This window comes from Erpetoichthys calabaricus, chromosome 13 (assembly GCF_900747795.2).
Source record: "Erpetoichthys calabaricus chromosome 13, fErpCal1.3, whole genome shotgun sequence".
In the NCBI taxonomy this organism is placed as follows: domain Eukaryota; kingdom Metazoa; phylum Chordata; class Cladistia; order Polypteriformes; family Polypteridae; genus Erpetoichthys; species Erpetoichthys calabaricus.
In genome coordinates this window covers 21,555,111-21,573,698 of record NC_041406.2, presented here as the reverse complement: position 1 = coordinate 21,573,698, position 18,588 = coordinate 21,555,111, and the positions used below count along the sequence as shown (strand labels likewise).

The following is an 18,588-nucleotide window of genomic DNA, read 5'->3' as shown; positions in this document are numbered from 1 at the left end:
ACTGTTAAAGGCTAAACGGAATTGACATCGCCATCAGTGGTAGCACGTGTCCTCAGCCAATCACTACCCTAAAGATTGCATTTCCACCTGTTTTTGCCCTGAGTCTGTAAACACGTGATTTATTTTTCATTGTCCCAAAATAGCATGGGTTTGGTAATCAAGTTTAATTTTTTTTCTTCCTGATTTACTGTCTCAATATCATTTCATGCCTGCAGCTGTCATCTCCCATCACTGACTAACAACTCTTCATTAATACAGCAGACGTGCTTCCCTCAAGGAGTGAGAGTGAAAGCTTACAGTCGCACTAACATGATATATTGAGTCTAAGCCCACCAGCCGGCTGCATTAAACTCATATACTGTATTGAATTACACATGGCTTGGTTCAAAGCTACCAACATTATTTTAATTCACAAGCAGAAAAAGCCTTTGAACTGGATTTAAGACTGGTAGAAGCATTGTGAAAAAAATATTACCTAGATAGATAGATAGATAAATAGATAGATATGAAAGGCACTATATAATAGATAGATAGATAGGCACTATATAACCAATAGATTGATTGAAAGATATAAAAGGCACTATATAATAGAGAGAGAGAGGGAGCGAGAGAAGGCACTATGTAATAAATAGACAGATAGCACCTAATTTTCCCAAATAGAGACATGCAGCTTTTTACAGAAGCTCAATGAACATTGTAGCAAAGAAAATCAACAATCCCTTTCAAATGCACATCAGAATTAATAAAATTGAATAAGGAAGGAAAAAACCTAAGAAGAATGCAGTCGAATATTACCCCATGCAAACTTGTTAATCTTTGCTCTCTATTTAATGCAACATGGACTATCACTGTCAGAGCTCACACAAGTCTTATTGCTTCTGGGTGCAGAAGTGGCTTTTAATAGAATTGAATGAACAGAGGAGTATTGAGAATATTAACAGTGAAAAGTGATATTGTATTAGTAATAAAATATATTATAATAATGCACTGTCATTCAATAAAGAAATGTATAAAAAGATGGCATAGCTTAAGCCTGTGTTTTGCTGTTTTCATTGTAGAATCATTTTTCTGATGTTTGCTTTTAAAAACTTGTCATTTAGTGTAATAAATGATTTATTGTTATATTGACTCAGAGTGAGACAGTGAAAATGGCTAGGAGAAAGGAGGTACTCAAGAGTGAAGTTCAATACAGCAGAAAAGCCAATTTTTCGACTAGATTATAAATCTCAAAACCTAAACTCAAAGTACCTAAGAACAAAACCAAAGTTCTTAGCTGGGAAAAGTTTTATATTTTAATACTAACACATGAATGTATGTGCAATCAAGAATGATCTGGAAACACACATGGCAACTGTCGCTCCGGTGACATCATATGTGTTACACTTCCAAATGATCCTGAGTAACATCTGTCTTATACTGAGTTGAAATTGTGTATATTTAATCCATCCATCCATCCATTTTCCAACCCGCTGAATCCGAACACAGGGTCACGGGGGTCCGCTGGAGCCAATCCCAGCCAACACAGGGCACAAGGCAAGGAACCAATCCTGGGCAGGGTGCCAACCCACCGCAGGTGTATATTTAATGCTTTTTTTTAATATTTTGTTATTTTGGAATGAGTAATTCTCATGTCTTTAGGCTATTTCTGTTGATTTACCTTTAACTGTAACACCGGACGGTGGGACTGGACTGTGTGTCTACCTGGGAGGTTGCCAATCAGGATCCCAAGCTGTTTCATCATTTAGTGGGTGTAGCAACGCTCTGGACCAGTGCATGCCCCCCAACCTGACCAGACCTGACCTGTAACTATGTTTCATGCTGTTTGTGGGTGGAGCTCCAGCGGGCAGGGTCACTCCTGATGTCACCACTCCTGGGCCCTCCCTCTGGCTACATAAGTCAGTAAGTGGACTTTTTTTTGTAAGTATTGCAGTTTCTTGCTGTTTTTCTGGCTTTGTGACTTTTTGTAACTGTTTATGGGTGCTGTTTAAGGATGTTGACTTCTAGATTGTGTTTTGGGACACTTTTACTTAGGTTTAAATTTTAGGAAACACCATTTTGCCTTTTTTGCTCATTTGAACTTTTCTTTGTGTTTTTTGGCAAATAAATCCTTAATTTACAAAGATTCTTCATTTGACCTGGGGTTTATGGTTATCCTTCCTCTTGTAAGGCTTTTGGTTATACTGTATTTTGAGACATTTGAACATATTTCAAATGTTTTAAACTCTTTAGGGTATGTGATGTCTGAGGCAGGCCACTGGAGCAGGAATTAAACCCATTACGGTGAGGCCTTTTCCAGTTAGACAAACGAGGCCTGTACTTGGAGGCCTCAGACCCTTTTTGCCTTGAAGGAACCTCCAGTCATGACAATATTATAATGGTAAATCCAACGAGATGCAAATGCTCTGAAATGGTGGACACCCACAAAAATACAACACAATAAAATATTTCAAGTTTTATAAAATACCTTGTAGATAAGAGCACATGTTTTTCCATAACCCTTTTGTTCTAGAACCCAGAGAAAAGCCAAGCAAAATGACACCTTTTATTGGCTAACTAGAAAGATTACAATATGCAAGCTTTCGAGGCAACTCAGGCCCCTTCTTCAGGCAAGATGTAATTGATGTAAGATGTGATTACATCTTGCCTGAAGAAGGGGCCTGAGTTGCCTCGAAAGCTTGCATATTGTAATCTTTCTAGTTAGCCAATAAAAGGTGTCATTTTGCTTGGCTTTTCTCTACATTCATAATGGCTAACACGGTACAGCACCCTTGTTCTAGAACCCATAATTATATGCATATTTTTATTAAATCTATTCAGGGAATCACACATCAAATTAATAAAAAATGCTGATCCTAATAATTGTTAATAATGTATACATATTCTATTTAGGGTTTATTAACCTGTTAACTAACATGAAATGTCAAGCACTGAAATCTGATATTTAGTTATATTTATATCTATAGTTTATATGTATGCATATTATAGAAATGCCAGGACATAAATGAAAGCCATTTGAAATACAAAACTGAAAAGTACAACTGTATCCCTTCTGTACAATAAGGAATACAAAAAAATGAATGCATAGTTGAAGATATGCCTTGCTGATCAGCTGGTATGATTTTACATTACATATACTTTATTATTTGCACTTCATATAATTTTGTACCTTGTACTGTATGGCTACTGAATTACTGATGTCTTGTTGAACCCATTCAAAATTACTTAGTGGCATCTAAAATACTGGACAAATAAATCATAAGGAATAAGTGAGGCCATTGAAATGTGCAGAACTGACTCAAAATATTGGAGCATCCTATTAAATACATTTTTATAGAATTATTCATGTATTACATACATTTGCTACACATCTGTTCTGTTCTGTGTACTGCATTGTATTATATTGACCCCCTTCTTTTTGACACCCACTGCACGCCCAACCTACCTGGAAAGGGGTCTCTCTTTGAACTGCCTTTCCCAAGGTTTCTTCCATTTTTTCCTACTAGGTTTTTTTTGGGAGTTTTTCCTTGTCTTCTTAGAGAGTCAAGGCTGTGGGTCTGTCAAGAGGCAGGGCCTGTTAAAGCATGTTGTGGCACTTCTTGTGAGATTTTGGGCTATACAAAAATAAACTGTATTGTATTGTATTGTATAAATTACTTTATCTGAATATATAAAAAGTTACTTCAACTCTATACAAATTGATTAATTACCATGCTTAGGAAATGCATATGCTGCTTCACACACATGTGCCTGGTTTGGACGATCACGTAGACAAGACAGCAGGTGTGCTTAAATAGCAGTTTTATTGTGCAGCATCACAGTGAGCAGGTTACAGAAAAACAGGCAATCAATATTACTTGACTGCATCAGGGCTCTTCTGAACAACTGTTTGTTGGGTGGGGCAAAGGTTTTATACCCCTAGAATGCGTGATTTAATATCATTATGAAATGCAACAGTCGACACTTTTATTTTACACAATCCTTGAGCCTCTTTAACGCCCATTTTGCAACTGGATTTCTTGGCTCCTTTGTTATGGCGTTCAGATGTAAACTAAGGGAAAACGTGATAAGGCAGTCTCAGTGTGGAATGCTTAGACCTTGAGTCCTTCTGACAAATATTTTTTCTGTTTGCTCAGCAAAGCATGTTTTTAAAGCTTACTTCTGCTTAACTCCTTAGACAAGGATTAGTACAAAGGAACGAAGAGAACATTCATCTTCCACACTGGGAACCACCTTCCATGCTCCAAAAAAGGTAAACAATACCACACTGCAATGAAAAGGGGCACTGGCACTAACCATTTCTTCTCTGTCTGCCACAGTTCAGTGAAGACACCCCAGGACCACACCTAACCCCTCTCACAATGCCCAAAGGAAGCTGCATCTTTTCCACCCAGGACACCATAAAAGTGGGTGATCCCCAAATGGACCTGATCATTCAGAACCTGAACCTCAACAGAGACAGAGCTTCGTCTTCTTTGGCTATTGGATGTCTCATCAACCTGACCTCCCCCCCACCCCCCAATATGGGGATTAGTTCTTTTGTTTTCGTGATTACAAAGGTTTGTCCATTTGGCACCCTAACATTTGGTTGGCATTCTTAGTGTGTTTCAGCAAGTTACAGCTGCCATTTTCTGGAATTTATAATCAAGTCTAGAAAAACAGTCAACAGGTTTTTTATAATGGGAAAGGAATACTTCACAAAAATTTAAATATATATTTTTTGTTACTTACCCCATGTGTTTTGCAGTGACAACTAAGAAAAAACTTTAATCTCATGTTTGATGCAGAATGGAGAGAAAAAAGTTTATAATATAAAGTTGTTCCCTGTTTATGATATGTGCTGATAATTATGTAAGTATGTGTTTAACAATATTTTAGTAAAAAAAAGCATGTGTTTTACCTGTACTGAGCATACAACTGCATAACAGAATTATGAATTATCCAACACAAATAACATCAGATTTTTTCCCTTTTTTCTGTGGACATTTGGTCACTGTTGACTTCTACTAAGTCATGTAGTTATTTTCTCCATAATTCATGAAAACAAGAATAATTTTTTTTTCTCAGCCATCACTCCAAAGTATATAGGGCAAGCAAAAACTACCAAATTCCTAATACAAGAAATTGTATAAGGTGAAATAAAGAACAAGAACAAGAACAAGTAGAGAAAAGCCAAGCAAAATGACACCCTTTATTGGCTAACTAAAAAGATTACAATATGCAAGCTTTCGAGGCAACTCAGGCCCCTTCTTCGCATCCATAACACGGTACAACACCCTAGTACTAACGATTTTGTGAATATTGTTGTATATACTAAAGTTTTCAGTCTGTTAGATCATTACATCTTGCCTGAAGAAGGGGCCTGAGTTGCCTCGAAAGCTTGCATATTGTAATCTTTTTAGTTAGCTAATAAAAGGTGTCATTTTGCTTGGCTTTTCTCTACATTCATAATGGCTAACACGGTACAACAGCTTAGTACTACAAACATGGCTTGAATAAAGACAAGAGTTTTATGGCCAGATATGAGGATTGTTTACATCTCTCAGAATGACAGACAGCCTGTCTACAGACCCACATTGTTTTTTAAAAACTCATTACAAACTTCAAAAGACTTAGTTGGACAGTTATCTTATCCAGAGATCTTGACAATACATTGTTCTTCTCTCTCTTGTTAAATTAACCCTAGTCTGAATGAATCTATTAATTTTTTACATTTAAAATTTCTCATTTAAAGATTTACCAATGTTGTTTCTTGTCCTAGAGTGTGTATATAAACACAGGGAACTCCAGTTTCTGTATTACATCTTGCCTGAAAAAGGGGCCTGAGTTGCCTCGAAAGCTTGCATATTGTAATCTTTTTAGTTAGCCAATAAAAGGTGTCATTTTGCTTGGCTTTTCTCTACATTCATAATGGCTAACACGGTACAACATCCTAGTACTTTATTATCAGGAAAAACCTGTTGACTGTTTATTCAGACTTGAATGTAAATTCCAGGAAATGGCAGCATAAGCATTTCCTGAACATGACAGTAAATCAATTTCTATAGACGTGCAGTCATTCTTTTTATATACTGTATTCAGTCAGTCATTTTCCAAACTGCCTAGTCCTGAACATGGTCACAGGGAATACCAGAGCCTTTCCCAGCTAGCACAGAGTACAAGGCAGGAATACACCCTGGCCAGGGCGCCAATCCATCCCAGGGTGAACACACACACACACACTAGGGACAATTTAGAATCGCCAATCCATCTCTTGTCTTTGGACTGTGGGAGGAAACTGAAGCACCTGAAAGAAACCTGTGCAGACACGTGAAGAACATGCAAACTTCACTCAGGGAGGACCCAGGACATTAACTCTGGTCTCTTTACGGTGACAGGGCAGAGCTACCACTGTGCCACCACGCCGTCCATACTGTATTCAGAGAAATCCGTTTTTGTGTAGAATACTTGTATAAAAAAAATGAACAAATCTATAACAAGTCTATAATAAGAATATTTCTGCACACTCTATTCAATACGATGCCCCAATATTTCCAAGGTCAGCCTTGCACATTTGCCAGATTTTTATCGTACTCACTTTTTATTTGTTCTGTGTTTTAGATGCCACTAAGCAATTTTGAATGGGTTTAACAAAAACATCATATACAGCATACAAAATTATATAAAGTACAAATAATACTGTATATGCAGCACAAATCATGACAATTGATGATGGAGGCTTATATTTAGTAATCTAAATTATGTATTTAATTTTTTGGTTTCCTTATTTACATTAAGGGATAAAGTTGTAATTGTCAGTTTTATGTTTTAATCTATTTTCTGCTGCTTATGCAGATCCTGGTTCTGGGGGCAGCAATGTAAGCAGTGATGCCCAGATATCCCTTTTCCTTGCCACCTTCTCAAACTCCTCTAGCGGCCTGCCAAGTGATATAACCTCTCAAGCATGTCCTGGATCTGTCCCATGGTGTCCACCCAGTTGGGCATGCCTGAAACACTTCCCCAGAGAGATGTCCAGGAGGCACACTAATCAGATGCCCACAACAACTTAAATAGCTTCTTTCAATGCGGAGGAGCTTTGAGCATTTAGATTATGAGTATGGCTTCAGTGAGACTACTATCTTTGGGACCCTGAATGTAATCGGATTTGTAAATGGATTGATGGCTTAGTTTGCATTTAATTATTTATAGCATTTTATTGTAAAACTGCCCATCCATTTTCTAGCCTTCTTATCCAGATAAGGGTTGCAGGGTACCTGGCACAAGCTGGGAATCTATCTTGGATAAAGTGCCAGTCCATCACAGGTTACACTCATTAAAACACACACAAATTTGGACTCACCAACTAATCTGACCTGCATTGCTTTGGAATGTGAGAGGGAAACTGGAATACCTGAAGGAAAACGCATTCAGACCCAGGGAAACGTGTTAACTGCACACTGGCACCGTCCAAGCCAGGACTCACACCCAGTCTCACTGCAGTAGCCTATCACAAAGCAGCACATCCAAATAAAAGGAAACCATTGTGTATCCATGGAGATTATGTGAGTAATAAAAGCTAAAAATGTAGAAAATTAAATTAAAAATGTATTCTGACATACAACACTCCTCTAAAGACAGACTGTGAATGCTTAAACACAGTTACAGAAAGAACAGTAAAGAGTCATTTTATCACTCCATACGCTTTGTAGTGACTGCTGCCAAAGTAGAAACTTGGCAGATTTAGGAAACATACAGTTTGGAGTTGTTGGAGATGTTTGCCACATTTTGTTTCAGTCAACATTTATTACTCTTATTATTACAGTAGAAAAGAGTGAGTTTTTCATTTTACCTCAGTACGTGATTTTGTTTTCAGTAATCCTTCAGTTCGACCTAAAAACACAAATAAAAATATTACTACATTGAACACATTCATATCATTGCTGCAACTTAATTAGCTGTTTTGATTCCAAATAAAAAGAGAATTCCAATAATAGAGAGTTGGGGAGTCAAGTAGGTCTTCAATTTTAAAGCATTTGAGCTCCCCAGCCATTCATGACAGGACTTTTCAGAAGTGGTTTACTTAACAATGTTTTAAAAAAAATCATGTGTTTTGAGATATTATGAGCATAACCAATATATTTATGACAGTCACTTCATTATAGATAGATAAATAAGAAAATATAGGATGATGGGAGTTACTGGGTCAGGTCATATATTACTAACAGACACTATTCAGAAACTTTTTGCTCCTCTTTTTTGTCTACTGCCCCTGTTAAGTGTGGTGTTCCTCAGGGATCCATTCTGGGTCCTATTTTATTTTCACTATATCTCCATCCTATAGGTGCTATTTTTAGAAAATGTAATTTTTTTTTCATTGTTATGCTGATGACAGGTCTATATTCCTGTGCCTAACTTTACAGTGAATTAGCTGCACAGCTGTCTTGTAGAACTAAGATATTGGATGGCTGACAACTTTCTTGATCTTAATCAAAATTAAATGGAAGTGCTGATAGCTGCTCCTCCTGCCAAAGCTCAAATTGGTTGTGAACTCCTTTTTCTTTTTCATGGACTTTTGCAAACCTCATGTTCAGAATATTGGGGTTATTTTTGATAGTACAGTAATCCCTCCTCCATCGCGGGGGTTGCGTTCCAGAGCCACCCGCGAAATAGGAAAATCCGCGAAGTAGAAACCATATGTTTATATGGTTATTTTTATATTGTCATGCTTGGGTCACAGATTTGCGCAGAAACACAGGAGGTTGTAGAGAGACAGGAACGTTATTCAAACACTGCAAACAAACATTTGTCTCTTTTTCAAAAGTTTAAACTGTGCTCCATGACAAGACAGATGACAGTTCTGTCTCACAATTAAAAGAATGCAAACATATCTTCCTTTTCAAAGGAGTGCAAAGCAAGCAGTCAAAAAAAAAATCAATAGGGCTTTTTGGCTTTTAAGTATGCGAAGCACCTCCGGTACAAAGCTGTTGAAGGCGGCAGCTCACACCCCCTCTGTCAGGAGCAGGGAGAGAGAGAGAGAGAGAGAGAGAGAGAGAGAGAGAGAGAGAGAGAGATAGAGATAGAGACAGATAAAAAAAATCAATACGTGCCCTTTGAGCTTTTAAGTATGCGAAGCTCCGTGCAGCATGTCCTTCAGGAAGCAGCTGCACACAGCCCCCCTGCTCACACCCCCCTACGTCAGCGCAAGAGAGAGAGAGAGAGAGAGAGAGCAAGTAAGCTGGATAGCTTCTCAGCCATCTGCCAATAGCGTCCCTTGTATGAAATCAACTGGGCAAACCAACTGAGGAAGCATGTACCAGAAATTAAAAGACCTGTTGTCCGCAGAAACCCGCAAAGCAGCGAAAAATCCGCGATATATATTTAAATATGCTTACATATAAAATCCGCGATAGAGTGAAGCCGCGAAAGGCGAAGCGCGATATAGCGAGGGATCACTGTAACCTCTCTTTTGACAAACAGAAAAATTCTTTGTTCACGAGTTGCTTTTTCCAGCTTCATATTTTAGCCACCTGAGATCAGCAAATCCCTGATACATAGGCTGCAGTTGGTCCAGAATTTTGCTGCCCATTTTTTTGATTGGGGCAAGAAAGTTTGATTCTGTATCTCCAATTTTAACCACTTTACACTGGCTACCTGTTAGTTTCAGATTACTAAGGGCAAAACTAAGGGGGACAGGGCTTTTGCAGCTGCTGCACCTCATCTGTGGAAGTCTTTACCCGAATACATTTAGGAGTCACCTTCAATTGAACTGTTTAAAACTAAATTGAAGACGCATTTCTATTCTATAGCTTTCCGTGACCTTCAGTGATACTGATGGTTTCTTCCTCATAGTCATTTGTTTGTTTTCAATCTACTAATGGTTTTGTATTGTGTCTTGTTGTATTTTATTCTATTTATTTTATGTTTATTGTATACTTTATTGTAAAGCACTTTGGCTACAGCATTACTGATGTTGTTTTAAATGTATTTATAAGAGCCATTTTCCTAGTTATATAAGATTCATAAATATTTTACTAGATGACAAAGCATAATCTATGGGAGGTTCCTAAAACCCCCATAAGTAGAATTTTATAGGTATATTCTTGCCATTTTTAATAGCTTTGACTAAACATTATTCTTTAGTTGGTGACAGCCTTGCCATGTGTTAGGTATAGAGGGCATACGGTTTTAAAAAGTGCTCGTGCCTGCGCATGTGCCTCTCATGCCTATGGGCCTATGGGCTTTTTGAGTCTGTGAAGAAATTCTCAAGAAAACGTGCTTATTTAAGCACAGTACCGTACGCTTATAGTGTACAGAAGAAGAAGCTAAGAATCTTTAGGTATATAAGAAGTTAAGAATCTTTAAGTATAGAAAGAAGAAGTAAAGAACTTTTAAGTACAGAAATAACTAAAGTTTCTCAAGAAAAACTAAGTTTAGAGAAGATACATTTTCCTTTTTTGTCTTTTACTCTATGGGTGTAACTATTTTTTCCTTTATTCTTGTGTGGATTATTTGCTTTTAACTTTCACTAAATAATTTTAAAATGAACTTTTGGACTGAGAGATTCTTTCAGCACGCGTTTTACCCGTGCTCGACTTCGCCTTATACTTCGGCAGCTACAGTACTCAATAAATAAATTGACAATGACAAGTATATAAGACAGATAGAACAGTAAATAGAAAGGACACTACTAGATAGATAGATAGATAGATAGATAGATAGATAGATAGATAGATAGATAGATAGATAGATAGATAGATAGATAGATAGATAGATAGATAGATAGATAGATAGATAGATAGATAGATAGAATGGCAATATGCAGTGCATCCAGAAAGTATTCACAGCACATCGCTTTTTCCACATTTTGTTATGTTACAGCCTTATTCCAAAATGGATTAAATTCATTTTTTTCCTCAGAATTCTGCACACAACACCCCATAATGACAACGTGAAAAAAGTTTTTTTGAGATTTTTGCAAATTTATTAAAAATAAAAAAACTGAGAAATCCCATGTACATAAGTATTCACAGCCTTTGCTCAATACTTTGTCAATGCACCTTTGGCAGCAATTACAGCCTCAAGTCTTTCTGAATATGATGCCACAAGCTTGGCACACCTGTTCTTGGCCAGTTTCGCCCATTCCTCTTTGTAGCACCTCTCAAGCTCCATCAGGTTGGATGGGAAACGTCGGTGCGCAGCCATTTTAAGATCTCTCCAGAGATGTTCAATCGGATTCAAGTCTGGGCCCTGGCTGGGCCACTCAAGGACATTCACAGAGTTGTCCTGAAGCCACTCCTTTTATATCTTGCCTGTGTGCTTAGGGTCGTTGACCCGCTGAAAGATGAACTGTCGCCGCAGTCTGAGGTCAAGAGCGCTCTGGAGCAGCTTTTCATCCAGGATGTCTCTGTACATTGCTGCAGTCATCTTTCCCTTTATCCTGACTAGTCTCCCAGTTCCTGCCGCTGAAAAACAACCCCACAGCATGATGCTGCCACCACCATGGTTTCCTTCAAACATGACGCCTGGCATTCACACCAAAGAGTTCTTTGTCTCATCAGACCAGAGAATTTTCTTTCTCATGGTCTGAGAGTCCTTCAGGTGCCTTTTGGCAAACTCCAGGTGGGGTGTCATGTGCCTTTTACTAAGGTGTGGCTTCCGTCTGGCCACTCTACCATACAAGCCTGATTGGTAGATTGCTGCAGAGATGGTTGTCCTTCTGGAAGGTTCTCCTCTCTCCACAGAGTTCCTCTGGAGCTCTGACAGAGTGACCATCGGGTTCTTGGTCACCTCCCTGACTAAGGCCCTTCTCCCCCGATCACTCAGTTTAGATGGCCGGCCAGCTCTAGGAAGAGTCCTAGCGGTTTCGAACTTCTTCCACTTACGGATGATGGAGGCCACTGTGCTCATTTGGGACCTTCCAAGCAGCAGAAATTTTTCTGTAACCTTCCCCAGATATGTGCCTCGAGATAATCCTATCTCAAAAGTCTACAGACAATTCCTTTGACTTCATGCTTGGTTTGTGCTCTGACATGAACTGTCAACTGTGGGACCTTATATAGACAGGTGTGTGCCTTTCCAAATCATGTCCAGTCAACTGAATTTACCACAGGTGGACTCCAGTGAAGCTGCAGGAACATCTCAAGGATGATCAGGGGAAACAGGATGCACCTGAGCTCAATTTCGAGCTTCACGGCAAAGGTTGTGAATACTTATGTACATGTGCTTTCTCAATTTTTTTATTTTTAATAAATTTGCAAAAACCTCAAGTAAACTTTTTTCACGTTGTCATTATGGGGTGTTGTGTGTAGAATTCTGAGGAAAAAAATGAATTTAATCCATTTTGGAATAAGGCTGTAACATAACAAAATGTGGAAAAAGTGATGCGCTGGGAATACTTTCCAGATGCACTGTATGATAGATCTTCTTAGAGAGGAAAGGCTCCATATAACTGATAGGTAGATATATAAATAGACTGAGAGATAGGAATGCAACTATATGATACAAGGATACAGTAGATAAATCAGAATATGTTAAATGACTGATTGACAGATAAGATGACATAGTAAGAAGAGCACAATTAATCCCATTTCCCTCAAACACTTGCTGCAGCACCAGCCACTATTTCCAAGGCTCGTTCAGCTGTTGTTAGTGTTATTTCTATGCCTATTTTTATAATTGTTCTATATTTTTTAATTTATAGAAATGAGATTATTTTGCCATGTACATGCTGGTCACCTACGGAGTTATTCACATACGTCACACTATTATTTAGTTGATGCCACCTCCAAAGTCATGGAGGTTCTATGCTACCTCTAAAGAGAATAAAATAAATTCAGAATTTCATGTCTGTCACTTTGTGTTGTTTTAGACTCTGAGTTTTGCTGCTACCCATACTGCTATTTAAAGTCTGCTCCATCAACCCTCTCTGTTTACTGGCTACAATTCTGCTTTCCTTCTGAAGAACGTCTGCCTCTCACACCAGTTACCAGCACATAAGTCTCCTTTCAGATAGCCATATGGTTACAGACACAACTGTGAGTGTCACTTTATTAATCCTGATTACCAAAGTTAGAGATGTTGAGTGTATAGGAAATTATTGAGTAAAAGGAATATGATACCGTATTTGCATTCATTATATTAACATGTTAAATTGAAAAGAAAAAATCTGCAACTGTCTTTTTGTCCCATCCACTCATTAATTTTATGAACTTTCTTACTCCTGTTTAGGGTCATGGGTGTCAATTCCAGCAACATCAGACACAAACCTCAACAGGGTGTTCTTCTATCAATGGGTGCTCACAAAAAAGCAAGCTGAGTTCTCAGGAAAAAGCCAGGACCAAGAAGGTATGAATCACTGTATAACCATGTCACTATCTTCTCTCCCATAAGAACTATTTCAGTTAAAACTAAAAGTAATTTTGTACTTTAAAATTCCAACCTATTCAACTAAACGTAATCTGCTCTTTTCACCAGTAAATTTTCATAGCTATGGAAAATTAGTCATCTCAGTGGAGACAGAAAGAACCTTATTAAGGGATGATTCCACGTGTAAAATTGTTATTTGAAAAATGCATGCCTTTGAATTCCATTTTTAATGCATTACTTAACAAAGAACCATTTACTTGTACTTCCATAAGAGTTTCAATCAAAGGGGCCTCCTTCTAAACACTGAGCTAATCTGCTAATGTGAGAGAAACTCCATCTAAGGGTTGAATTGTCCAAGACAAGTACAATTAATCGTTCTCGTTGTTCAAGTGCAAAAGGAAGAATGAGAGTTTGTGACAGCCAGTATATGGCGCCTATCGTTGTGAAGTGTCAGAGATACAGATATACTTTATAGCACAGCAATAATCTCTTAAAATGTGGTGGAAAACTCTAGAAACCACAGGGTTCCAACTCACCATACACATCTGACACGCCTTTGATGGTTCACTGGAAGTCAGGCCAAGAGGAAAGATGTGGGACTGTTCTTTTTGGTCACCTTAATCTGGAGGGCATAAAGGGGAACCAAAAAGATCCAGGGCAGTTCAGCTTGTCAACAATAAGGGACACAACTCTAGCAGAAAACATTTTTGCGTTCTCTGGATGAACACGTCCATGAATCCTATCAGGAGCGCAGCTTGTGAGCATAGTGGTGTCTAGCTCCTGTTAAGTTACTAAAGCTGAGGTAGCCAGCCTCGGCAATTGTAAAACTGTTGCAGACATTGCTGTGAGAAATAAGTGCTATCAGACATGAAGTGCAGTATGTTGGGTTTAGAACTGAGTGATGTTCCTGCTTTCTTTTTAACTTTCTGATGTTTTATTTCTTTTTTTCTATAACTATAAATCCATAAATCCTATAAGTTCAACATGTTTGAATGCAATGTTGTTTTGTTCAATAATAAAAGTTAAAAAAAAGAATTGAGTGATGAGCAAATGTCAAAATAAGTAAGTATTGTAAGGTGTACATAGGAATCAAAACTAATAATTGAGGCCTTTCCACTATTAACTTGTCCACCGCTATAAAAAGAACATTAACATGCCTTTGGTGAACACTTCTTCATGATTAAACAGATGTCTAGTGGTATAAGAAACAAGGTAGTTTGAGTCAATCAGTCAGTCATTTTTCAACCCGCTACATCCTAACACAGGGTCACGGGGGTCTGCTGGAGCCAATCCCAGCCAGCACAGGGAGCAAGGCAGGAACTAAACCACAGGCAGGGTGCCAACCCACCACCAGGCACACACACACACACACCAAGCACACACACTAGGGACAATTTAAGATCGACAATGCACCTAACCTGCATGTCTTTGGACTCTGGGAGGAAACCGGAGCACCCGGAGGAAACCCACACAGACACTGGGAGAACGTGCATGTAGAAAAGAACTGAAAATCTCATACTGACCTTTAAGTATTTTGACACTCTTGTTATCCTTCTGCTGTGAAATTCACATTCTGACCTGTCATTGTTTACACATGTCTTAAACAACTATTATCATACACTGATAATTTCTGTATTATCTATATCTATTATTTATTATTTATTTATTATATTACATATTGGGGCGGCATTGTGGCGCAGTGGGTAGTGCTGCTGCCTCGCAGTTAGGAGACCTGGATTTGCTTCCCGGGTCCTCCCTGCGTGGAGTTTGCATGTTCTCCCCGTGTCTGTGTGAGTTTCCTCCGGGCGCTCCGGTTTCCTCCCACAGTCCAAAGACATGCAGGTTAGGTGCATTGGCGATCCTAAATTGGCCTTGGTGTTTGTTGTGCCCTGCAGTGGGTTGGCACCCTGCCCGGGATTGTTTCCTGCCTTGTGCCCTGTGTTTGCTGGGATTGGCTCCAGCAGACCCCCGTGACCCTGTGTTCGGATTCAGCGGGTTGGAAAATGGATGGATGGATGGATGGATATATTACATATCTTACACATCAATATTGCTGCTACTTCTTGGTCTTGTCTTTGCACAATGTCTTGTTTTGTTTGTGTTTTAATTTTTAAATTTAAATTTTAATTCTATTTTTAATTTATTATTTGCACGTCATGTTGTTACACTGTGGACCCTGAGCTTCGCAATTTTGTCTATCTGTATACTTGTATATGGTTGAGATGACAATAAAGTTCACTTTTGACTTTGAAAAAACATGGAAACTCCACGCAGGGAGGACCCGGGAAGCGAACCCAGGTCTCCTTACTGTGAGGCAGCGGCGCTACCACTGTACCACCGTGCTGCCCCGAGGTAGTTTAATCCCCACAAAATGAGATAAATAAAAAGCACAATATTACAATAGAATTAGATAGATAGATAGATAGATAGATAGATAGATAGATAGATAGATAGATAGATAGATAGATAGATAGATAGATAGATAGATAGATAGATAGATAGATAGATAGAATACACCTGATTGGTTTACCATATGCTGTAAATAAGAACATACATAGACACACAGATGAAAGGCACTACATAAAATAAAGGTGCATGAATTTACTCTTAAATATTTGCACCATGCTGCTGAGCGGTCAGGTGACAGCCCCATGGCCAATGAAACGTGGCTGACGTGCAGCTCTACCCATGCTTCCCCCTGCTATTCCTCTCGATTGCATCACACTTCAATGCGGTTTTCTCAGATCCATTGCTGTCCATCAGTGACCGGTAGAAGGGGTCTTGCACGCCAACAGTGTGCTGAAATGTACTTAGCAGCAGTGGTCTTATTCCTCTTTTTAGTGCAGGCACAGATTTTCACTGGCTTTAAGAATATTTACCCCACCTATCCCCACATCTTCTCCCTGGTCTGGTACCTATTCATTAATTCTAGCTTTTATTCATTCTTGACAAGGCTGATATTTCAGCAGGACATACCTGTTTGAAATCGATCCCAGGTGGACAGTGGCCGGCGATTACGCAGAGCACAGTAGAAAAAAACAATCCACACAAATACTGTACAAAGGACCAGTGCCAGCACCCAGCAGAGTCGGAAAACAGTAGGGTCACTCAGTACCCAGCGGACCAGTGAATTCATCCTCTGTGCTCGGCTTATTGCCCCTTTGCTGACTTTTCTTCTTGCAGTGTTAATGAGCTTCCCTACGAGAGCACAGTCTCACATTCACAGATTCTTTCAAAAAGAAAGCAAAAAAAAAAAAGTCTAAGACGACCCAAACAGATGGGTGCCAGCTGTTTGGAAAGGAACCCAGGGCACACGTCAGCTCCGCTTCACTCCGAGCAGAGACGGGACAGAGAGTTCCAGCAGGAGGAACTGATTAAAAATGGTGGCCCCTCCCTACACGAAAACCAGCAAGTGATGCAAAACGCCTGCAGTTAACCCCTGGCTTGAAAACCTCACAAGTCACCGACCTGAAGTAAAATAAGGACAGAGGGAGCGGGGATTCCTTTCACAAGAAACATTGTACAGGTGTCTGGACAGAGAGCAGATTCCTGAAAGGTGCTGGCTCCAGGGAAGAATGGGAGTTGGGGGCTGCCAAGAAGGAATGCTAAACGTCCAGTCGCCGCCTTGTGACAGCTCCCACCACTTCTTTGTGCTTTCAAATATTGAACTGCAATAGCAAAGCTCCAGAAGAAACATCAGTCAGACAATCAACATCTCTTTGGTTTTGTTTTGTTTTTTTAAACTACAGTGGTTCTTGTAATCAGCACCAGAGTACAAAGCTAATAACAGCATTATAATACAAGATGAAAGTCCATTGTAAGCAGGCATGAAAATACTGAATTTGACAAACCAGCCAAACATTACATTCAGAAAGTATTCAGAGCACTTCATAGGTAGATATAGATATATACAGTAGATAGTATGGAAGAGAAAAAATGTATATATTAGCATAAATAGCCATAAAAGTAATTAACAGCTGCTGAAGCATTAGATTTAGCATAAATTAGAATGTCAAGCAAATAAGATATGTCAAGCAAATAGTTAAATAAAAAAACATTAGCCATATTGCATTATTTTTAAGCTTGAAGCAGAATTACCAATTTGGGAAAGGAAGGACAGAATAGAAAGAGAATGACGCACAGAAACTATCGAGGACAGAAGAAGGGGGAGCATGTACACCTATTGTTCAAGAAGTTAGGAAGCTGAGGAACGATACCAATGACATAATATATGTAGAAAAATGGTCCTGGTAGGCACATGAGAAGCCAGCTGGAATAGTGAATCAGCAGAAACAGCAAAAGGCATTGCTACTAACAAGGTCAAGATGATGTAATGCATGAAAAATAAAACAACAACAACAACAATATTTATTTATATAGCACATTTTCATACAAAAAGTAGCTCAAAGTGCTTTACATAAATAAGAAATTAAAATAAGACAACATTAGTTAACATAGAAAAGGAGTAAGGTCCGATGGCCAGGGTGGACAGAAAAAACAAAAAAACACTCCAGACGGCTGGAGAAAAAAATAAAATCTGCAGGGGTTCCAGGCCACGAGACCGCCCAGTCCCCTCTGGGCATTCTACCTAACATAAATGAAATAGTCCTCTTTGTAGTTAGGGTTCTCACGGAAGGACTTGATGATGATGGTCATGCAGACTTCTGGCTTTTAATCCATCAATGTTGGAACATCATGGTGCTTTGGGTAGATGGTGGTGGCGCAAGCCGCCACCACAAAGAAACCGGAAAAAGAAACAGAAGAGAGAGTAGGGGTTAGTACAGATTTTAGAGCCACCATGAATAGTTATTATAATGAATTGGATATACAGAGTATCAGGATTTAAATTACAGTGAAGTTATGAGAAGGCCATGTTAAAGTAATGAGTTTTTAGCAGTTTTTTAAAGTGCTCCACTGTATTAGCCTGGTGAATTCCTATTGGCAAGCTATTCCAGATTTTAGGTGCATAAGAGCAGAAGGCCGCCTCACCACTTCTTTTAAGTTTAGCTCTTGGAATTCTAAGGAGACACTCATTTGAGGATCTGAGGTTACGATTTGGAATATAAGATGTCAGACATTCTGATATATAAGATGAGGCGAGATTATTTAAGGCTTTATAAACCATAAGCAGAATTTTAAAGTCAATCCTGAATGACACAGGTAACCAGTGTAGTGACATCAAAACTGGAGAAATGTGCTCGGATTTTCTTTTCCTTGTTAGGATTCTAGCAGCTGCATTCTGCACTA

The 18,588-nt window shown here is 38.8% G+C and overlaps 1 protein-coding gene across 1 annotated transcript in view; it reads right to left on the bottom strand.

The window, feature by feature from the left end:
- The window catches only part of pleca (plectin a), an 828,744-nt gene extending 812,252 nt beyond the window's left edge, over positions 1 to 16,492 (bottom strand). Inside the window, exons 1-2 of the mRNA XM_051935602.1 lie at positions 16,318 to 16,492; positions 7,826 to 7,866 (exon numbers count right to left, since the gene is read on the bottom strand). Of these exons, the coding sequence (XP_051791562.1) occupies positions 7,826 to 7,866; positions 16,318 to 16,477 (201 nt within the window). The 5' untranslated portion in view covers positions 16,478 to 16,492. The remainder of the gene's footprint in view (positions 1 to 7,825; positions 7,867 to 16,317) is intronic.
- Between the last annotated feature and the right edge of the window lie 2,096 nt (positions 16,493 to 18,588).